Source organism: Condylura cristata, unplaced genomic scaffold (genome assembly GCF_000260355.1).
Source record: "Condylura cristata isolate star-nosed mole 26May11 unplaced genomic scaffold, ConCri1.0 scaffold00004, whole genome shotgun sequence".
NCBI classification, from domain to species: domain Eukaryota; kingdom Metazoa; phylum Chordata; class Mammalia; order Eulipotyphla; family Talpidae; genus Condylura; species Condylura cristata.
The window spans coordinates 1,550,448-1,558,674 of record NW_004567105.1 but is presented as its reverse complement, the minus strand read 5'-3'; the positions used below and the strand labels follow the sequence as shown (position 1 = coordinate 1,558,674).

Genomic DNA, 8,227 nt, shown 5'->3' with positions numbered 1-8,227 from the left:
GGGCGCGGCGCCGAGCAGGCGGTGGTGGGCCTGTCCTGGCCTTGAGCAGGAGGACTTGAAGGGGACCAGGAAGGGGCTGCCCGAGGCGGGCGGCTCCACACCTCTGAACTAGCCGGCTTGAGGGGCCGCAGCTAAGGACCAGCCCCGGGGCCAGGCCAGCGTGCCTAAGGGCAAAGAACTGGGGGGTGGGGGTCCCCTGCTCCGGCAGGGAGAGGGAGGAGCAGCGGCAGCTTCCTCCCGCTCCTGTGATGCAGATAAAGGCAACCCCACGCACCCCCAAACCTCCCCTCCAGCCTCTTCTCATCCTCTTTGAACTGAAGGGGCCTCGGGCAGGGCTGGGGCGCAAGGAACCCGCTTGGCTGGGCTCTGACACTTACCCGTCTGCGGGGCTCTGCAGCAGCGCACATGTGGGGAGCACGCTCCCGCACCCCCACACTTCTGAGAGGCCACATCAGCCCTGACTGCCCACCGTAACTCTCAAGCGAGAGAAACGTGCTTCCCACGTATCTGAGTCTTCTCTCCCCACCGCGGCCTCTTGCTTCAGGACAAACAATCCCCCCCACACACTTTACAGACACCCGGAGTTCAACATCAGGCGGTGGCCGGGTGGGTGGGGCGCATGGGGGCCACGGGGCAGGACAGTCAGTTCAAGGGGCAAAGCGTGTTTTGGACTTTTCTGATTAAAACTGGGGGGCGCCTATGGGAAGAGTGAAACCCGAGGGCGGCCGCAGCTCCAGGCGTGGGCAGCTCTCCCCACCTCCTGGCCCCCACCGCGGGCTGAGACAGCCCCTCGCCCCGCCGGGGCCTCCCGGGGGACCAGACCGCAGGCCCAGCCGGGCCCAGGCCTTCCCACGGCCGGAGTCCAGGGGCCTGGGCCATGCTGGCCTCACCAAACACACAGGGACGGAGCCGGGCCGGCGCGCCTCGGCTCTCGAAGAGGCACGCCCCAGTCGTGCGGGTGTTCTGGTGACCGGGGGCCAAGGCCGCGCCAGTCGGCAGCTGGGCCTGGGGGCGCCCTGCCGTGGGGCGTGCTCGCCGGCAAGGCCACGAAGGCCCCCAGTGGCGGGGCAGCACCCCCAGCGCCTGCTCTGGGGGAGGCTGCGGGGGCCTCCCTGGGTTCGTGAGGGGCAGGAGCCTTGGGGAGCCTGTGAGCAGCCCAAGGACAGGAGACGCTAGGGCGGGCTTGTCACCCGCAGGCCGGTGGGGCCGGCGTCCTGAGGCACCCGCAGCGGAGAGGCCCCGAGGGCCCAGCTTCCCCCCAAGTGTTGGGTGTTGCACAGGCCGGGCTCGGCCGGGCGGGCAGGCGGGCGGGCGCCCACCTGCTCGTCCGTCAGGACCTGGACGTGGCGTGTGCAGACGGCCCGGAACGCGTCCCTGGAGACGGTGTTGGTCTTCATGGTGTCGAAGCTGTCCAGCTCCTGCGCGATGGTGCGGTAGTGGGCGGCCACGGCCCTGTGCAGCCGAACCAGGAGCTCCAGGGTCGCTGCGTCCTTGGGCGGCCTGGGCGGGGGGCCTTTGGGCATTTTCTCCGCCCACTTGGCAGCACCCTAGGAAAACAGAAGGGAGGTGGGCCCACTTAAGAGCAAAGCCCCTCCAGGGCAGGCGGGGCCCAGCTAGGCGCGGGGCTGAGGCAGCACCCATGCACAGGCAGGAGCGGGAGCCGAGGAGCCTGAGCTGAAGTGGGGCTGACCTGCGGAAGGAGGCGCAACGCGGGCGACCCGTGGGTAGCCGGGGCCAGCCGTCCCCGCCCCCCGCGTCGTCCGCGGGGAGCAGAGCGGAGCCAAAGGGAGTCAGCGGGGACGGAACGGAGACGGCTCGCAGCCCCGACACGCCAGCCTGCCTGCTCGATTCCCACAGGAGACTGAGTCAGAGCCTGGCCACCGTCGCTGCCTCCTGCGCCCGTGCTGTGGCTAGCGGCCTCTCGCCTGGACTTCCCCGCCCACGGGGATTCCACCCTGGGTCCCGGGAGGCTGGGAGCTGTGCTGGGCAGCTGATCCAGCCTCTGGCCTGGCGAGCGTCCGGGGAATTCCTGGGGGCAGATGACAGGGTGGCGCTGACCACGGTGCTGGGGACAGTCGGCGGCGCCTGAGGGACCCTCTGGAGGGAGGCCCCCAGCAAGGGAGGCAACTGCAGGGTCTGCCTACTGCACTCGTGGACTGTCCTGCTTGCGGCCAGGCGAGCGAGGAGGGGCCCGTGAAGGCTGCAGCCCACATCCGGCACCTGCTGCTGGTGGCTACGGGGACAGATGGGCCGACGGGAATAGCAGGCCAGGGGCGGCTGCACGGCCGTCAGCGGACGCTGGAACCACGAGGCCCGTGAGCCTGTGCTGGGGGCTCTCGGAGGGCAAAGCTCGCGGGGGGTTCTCCTGCAGGGACCAACCAGGGGAGCCGCCCTGCCGTGTATCTATGAGCTGCAGTTAGGGAAAAAGCACCCCAAGCTCCAGCCGTGGTTGCTGTGCCAACAGATCCATCCCTGGAGAGGAAGGGCGGGGCTGTGGGAGGGGGAGGTGGCTGGGCCCAGGGGTGACGGCGTGACAGCTGCCCCCGGACCAGGGCCTCCCGGGAGCCACGCTGGACGAAACAGCTGACAGAGCCGGCCAGTGGGACCTTACCCCACCGAGGCACTGACACGGCGCCGCGGGGGCAGCCCCCAAGTGCGTGACTGCACAGGCCCACACCGCCACACCCTTGACGCCGCAGAGCCACAGGAGGACCAGGATGCTCACGTGGAGCGGCGGCAAAGTGAGGCTGCTCTTCTCTGTTCATGCTGGAAAACTGGAGAAATCTCAGATGTGCCTTGTGCGCTTCCAGACAGCTGAGAAGGAGCCGCCAGAGCCGAGCACTGGCGCTGCCCCAACTCTCCAGGGCCCCAGGCACGCGCGCCTCGAGGTGCTGCAGGTGCAGCTGGGGGGGACCAGCAGGACCCGCCTTCTGCGGACAAGTGGGATGGGGTGGGCGTGGCCAGCAAGGGGCGGCGCCAAGGCGGGGTGGGCGTGGCCAGCAAGGGGCGGCGCCAAGGCGGGGTGGGCGTGGCCAGCAAGGGGCGGCGCCAAGGCGGGGTGGGCGTGGCCAGCAAGGAGGCGGCGCCAAGGCGGGGTGGGCGTGGCCAGCACAGGAGGAGGCGCCTGTGTCTGGACTCTGCTCTTGCCGCCCCTGCCCCTGCTGAGCCTCGGCCCGCCGTGGAGGGTCCCCTCCCGTCCGTGCGGGCAGCAGTTATTGTGACAACAGATACGGGAGAATTCCTGCGAGGGCACATGTAAACCGAGGTTCATGCTTTAACCCAGAGGAAGTTGGAGAGTTTTCTAGAAAAAACACAGGTTACTAAATTTAACTGAGGTTTCCGAGAACCCTGAGTAGGCAGGGAACCGCCCAAGAATGGCTGTTACGGGAGCTACCATCTACCACTGAGCGGTGTAAAACAAAAAGATTTAGGGGCAAGCTATATTTGACTTCTAAGAAATAGACACTTCTCATTACTCAAATTGCTCCTGCACGCAGAAGGCACATGCAGCTCCCCAGCTGGCTTCTATCACCCCAGCACCCAGCAGCTGCCCCAGCACCCACAGCTGTGCCAGCACCCACAGTGGCCCCAGAACCAACAGTCACCCCAGCACCAACACAGCCACCGCAGCACCCACACAGGACAGAGAAAAGGCTTGCGCAGGCAACCCGTCCGTTGCACGGACATCCATGCAGAGACACGGAGATGTCCTCGGGGAGCCACGGGGAGGCTCGCGCCCGCCTGAGCGCCCACCGCATGCGGCCTGCCGAGCTCCAGCCTGCGAGGAGGAGCCAGCTGCCCAGGGGGGCGGAAGGGCGCCTGGCGAAATAGGCCCAAATCTTTTCTAATCAGAGACTTAGTAGTAAGTATCTCAGTGGGCACTTGGGGGCATCGCTAGACACCCTGACCTTGAAGCTGCTGCTGTGAGGCGCGTGGCAGGCTGGTGGCAGGGGACGATGGTGCCGAGACACCCCTGCAGGCCAGTCTGCAGCACGCAGACACCGAGTCCAGGAGGCAAAGAAACAGAAAGCACAGCAGGACCCCGCTCTTCCCGAGGTCTGGGGGGGGACGGGGCGAAGGGAGGGGGGTGACGCAGCCAAGGCCGGAGGGTTCTGAGGTGCCAGGGCCCCAACACCCATACCTGTAATGTGGCCAGGTACCAGGAAGGCAGAGGAGAGAAGCCACCCCGTGATGAGCCTCTGCGGGGAGCAGCCCCTGGCGGGGGGCTGACCAGGCCTGCAGGACGTGCAGGTCCTGGGGCCTTGGGGCTTCCCCAGGCTCCCCAGGGCCAGGAGGCATCGGAGGCAGAGGGCCGGGCATGAGGCTTTCGCCAAGGGGACCAGAACCCTGGTGGGCGAGGACGGCGCTCGTGCTGCTGGCCGGAGAGGAGACTTCCTGCTGCAAATGACCACAGGCCCCACGCACGTGGGCTCCAGTGGGAACAGCGGCCCGCCGGGGGGCAGAGCCCCCGCTGCCTTGGGCCGGGGCCCAGGCCGGCCGCGCCTCCTGGCCCCACCCCTCGCCGCCCAGGGAGGCCCTGGCTCGGGGAGCAGAACCTGCCTCCCAGAATCTGCCGGGTGCCCAGTCAGGCTCCCGCCGCGCTCAGCAGTGCCGCTCAGCCGCCAGCCCCGCTCCCCGCGGCGGGTGCCAGGGAGAGCAGATGGCGCCTGGTCTGGCGCTTCTGTGGCCCTGGCGCGGTCACGTGACCACCGCCTCTGAATGGAAGACAGAGCTCTTCTGTAAGCGGAGAAATGCGTCTCCTAGTGAGAACAGACACCTCCGTCTTGGGGGCGAACGCCACTCTCCAGGATGAGGCATGCTTCGTCTGAGGCGCCTCGGGAAGGCGGGACACGGGGGGCTGGAGGGTGGGCCTGCGGGGGCACGCCAGGGCCACTGCCGCCCGCACCCCGTTCCCCAGCAGGACCCCTGGACCTGCGTGCCCAGCGCCCCTGCAGCCCTGAGCCTGACACCTGTGGGCAAGGCTGTTCCCTCTACTTTTTATCCCCCCATGTCCCTTACACCCCCTCACCAGAGCCGCATGTAGCTCAGGTTGGAGGAACGGCCGCCCTCCAAGGCTGAGTGCTGCCCACAGATGTCCCTTTGTGATGGCACCATGATGTCGGCGCAGGGAAGCCTGATGCGCAGAGCCCAGGAGGCGCCCCGCCAGGGCTCTCAGATGCCGTGCAGTGGACACTCTGAAACCCGTGCTTCTAGCCAGCCGCCGCCAGGACCCCCAAGGGGCCACCCCAGCCGCTGGGGCCAGAGGCGGGGGCGGGGGGGCAAGGCCAGGCTACCCCACTGCGCCCCACTTGCTGGTGGCTCCAGCAAGTCCCGCCACCCTCTGGGCATCGGGTCTCACGTGAAGTCACAGCAAATGGTCTGGCCCGTGACTGGCCAGTGGACTTCAGCCAAGTCACGCTGCTTTTCAGCCAGTAAAATCTAACTCCTTTGTTCTCAACCCGAGTCCCCAAGACCTACAGAAGCCCTTCCCTTTCTCAACCCTGGAGGCAGGTTTGAATTTATCTCCTACCTCGTCCGTTGCCCATCAATTTGCAAATAAAACTGGTTTTTCCTCACAACACTGGGCGTGACCGCCTGACCCCCGTGGGTCCGGGAGGACCCCGCACCGGGGAGCACCCCGTGGCCGGGGCAATACCCTGCGCTGAGCCCAGCCACACCGCGCGGGCCGGGGGGTCCTCAGGCCGAGGAGACAGCGGGGCGCCCAGCCGACGAAGGGCCAGAGCTCGGAACTCACAGCCGGCAGTGGACGTATCGTGAAGGGGCTCACACCGCCCTGCGCGGCCAGCTGGCCACCGGGCCGGGGTCAGACGGCCTGGTTACGGCCACTGCAGCGTCAGATTAGAAGTATGTCTGTATGTTAACTGAACGATTACAAAGGTTATAATTAGCTAATCAGACCGCATGATTCATCGGCTAAGTTTGTTCTGAGCACTCAGGAGACAATTACATAGTTTTTCCCATGATTCCTCACAGGAGGGAAAGACACTCTGAAACTTCATAGAGAATTCTTAGGAACACAGCAGGTAGCAAGGAGAACTCCTAATTAGAAATACTCAGAGACGCGGCCCTCCGCTTCCCCTTCAAGAGCAGCATAATTACTTCCAAGAATTGAAAAATTGCTTCATTTGATCAAATATTTTGATTAGCAAAGAAATTAATTGTACTGTATCTTCATTTGTATTTACAGTGAATAAATGAAATCTAAAAATAACAACAGCGGCAAAAAAGAAAAAAAAGATAAAATGTGAAAAAATCCAGATGAAAGGGAACCGGAAGCTGTGGGCGCACGTGGCGGGGCCAGGTGCCCCCACGGCCACCCCCAGCCCTCCCCCGCAGCGCCCGCTGAGGCCGGGCCGGGCCTGGGGACCCGCGTCAGTCACGCTGCCGGCAGAGGCGAGGGCTTTGCACTGGGCACCAGGCCCAGCTGCGGCCTGTGCTGCGGCCCCGACCTCTCCCTGCGCCAGGCTGCCCTCGGGCAAAGCTGAAGATTCCAGAACTTCCCCTGGAAAGGCTTCAGTCAGGCCAGGCTCCGGGCCTCCCGGCCTCCTCCCCGGGGTCTGGGCTGGGGCTCCCAGGGGCTGCCCTAGTTACCCATCATCCTCGGGCCAGCCCTGCTCGCCCCCTCGTTCGGGGGAGCTGTCCCTTGGGAGGTCAGGGCGTGGCCTGGCCTCGGGCTCCCCCACGCGGGTAACAGGCTCAAGCCCGCCTGACTGAGGGGTTCCTCCTGCCGCCACGCGGCCTCCCAGCTCGCGCAACTCAAAACCAAAGGAGCCCACCGTGCGCTGCTCACAGCCGCGCCCTGGGACCGAGCGGGGCAGACGGCGGTCAGCCCCGCCCAGGGCAGGGAGCCAGCGCGGAGGAGCCCGGGCCCAGGCCAGCGTGGAGGAGCCCCCTGCCCGTCCTGTCTGGCGGCGGGCCCAGCAGCAGGCGCCAGCTCCCGGCAGGCCGTGCCCCGGGGCTGGGGTTTCGGGGACTCCTCCTTTCCGGTAGGAGGCCCCTCGTCCCGTGCGGCCAGCGGCCGTGGGCAGAGCAGTCTGTACCGGCTGGGAGCTGCGGGAATGTAACGGCCCCTGCACGAACGCCCCACCCTGGCATTCCCACCAAGGCCAGCACAGCACCGTACCGGCAGACACGGGGAAGCCCGTGCCCGCGTCCCAGGGTCCCCCGCGCCAGGGCAGCAGCTCACCCAGCAAAACCCCGTGCTGACTGCTGCTGACTTTCGGGGCTGGGGTGGAGGACGCCCCTTCTCCCGGCGCCAGCACCTCCAGCCGGTGGCCCCTTCCTCCGTGGACCCCCGGAAATCTACGTGGGCCCGAGTGACCCTGTCCCGGCCTGCCGCAGGCGCAGAGGCCTCCGGGTGGAGGAGGGGCTGGCAGCAAACCAGTGAAATTCAGAACTTGTTTAGGGACCGAACGGTTGTCCGACCCCAGCGGACACTGGGGTCACTTAGTGACCTCCCTAACGTCCCCCGTAACCTTGGGGTGTGTTCCTGAAATGGGGGCTGCCCGTTCTTCATCATGTTCACTGAAGATACATGGACCCCGCTCTACCTGCAATAGACACAGCGATACATCGAGCTAACACTGTCGGTAACTCGGATAAACAGGACGTTCATAAAAGATCACAAACAGCTTGATGGGCTTTGCCGACTCTTCGGCGGAAACACGACCTTAAATTCTCTCCTCGAAGGACCCCCCCCCCCGGCTGAGCGGATGTGTCCCAGACACGTCACAGGGGTCCCGGGCCCCCCAGCTAGGGAGGGACAGAATAATGACTCTATGGAATAAGGGTGGGTTTTGTTTAAAACTTCCATTATTTCCATGGTGATAAAGCAGGAAGATTTTATATGGATTTCTGCTATGTCTTTTAAAATTCTATTTCTGCTCTGAGCGTTATTTTTATATTCACGGAAGGTACTGAAATTGCACTTTAGGACTTAAAAGAAATGTTAAACAGGAATGATTTTCTAAAAACAAGAGGCTTCTCTATATTTTACACATGGCATTTTGAATAGAAAGTGTTTTCCCAGGATGGGAGGCACTTGCCGAGGACAGAATTCAGAAAACGCTTTCACCGGCTTGGGAGAACCTTCGGGAGAGGCCGGAGGCCGAGCTGGCCTCCCTCCTTCCCCCTCCGGAGGCCGGGCTGGCCTCCCTCCTTCCCCCTCCGGAGGCCGGGCTGGCCTCCCTCCTTCCCCCTCCGGAGG

The 8,227-nt window shown here is 65.0% G+C and overlaps 1 protein-coding gene across 1 annotated transcript in view; it reads right to left on the bottom strand.

The window, feature by feature from the left end:
- Nucleotides 1–8,227, bottom strand: part of EFCAB6 (EF-hand calcium binding domain 6) — a 127,605-nt gene that overhangs the window by 24,232 nt on the left and 95,146 nt on the right. The window contains exon 28 of the mRNA XM_012735104.1: nucleotides 1,320–1,547. Coding sequence (XP_012590558.1) covers nucleotides 1,320–1,547 — 228 coding nt within the window. The remainder of the gene's footprint in view (nucleotides 1–1,319; nucleotides 1,548–8,227) is intronic.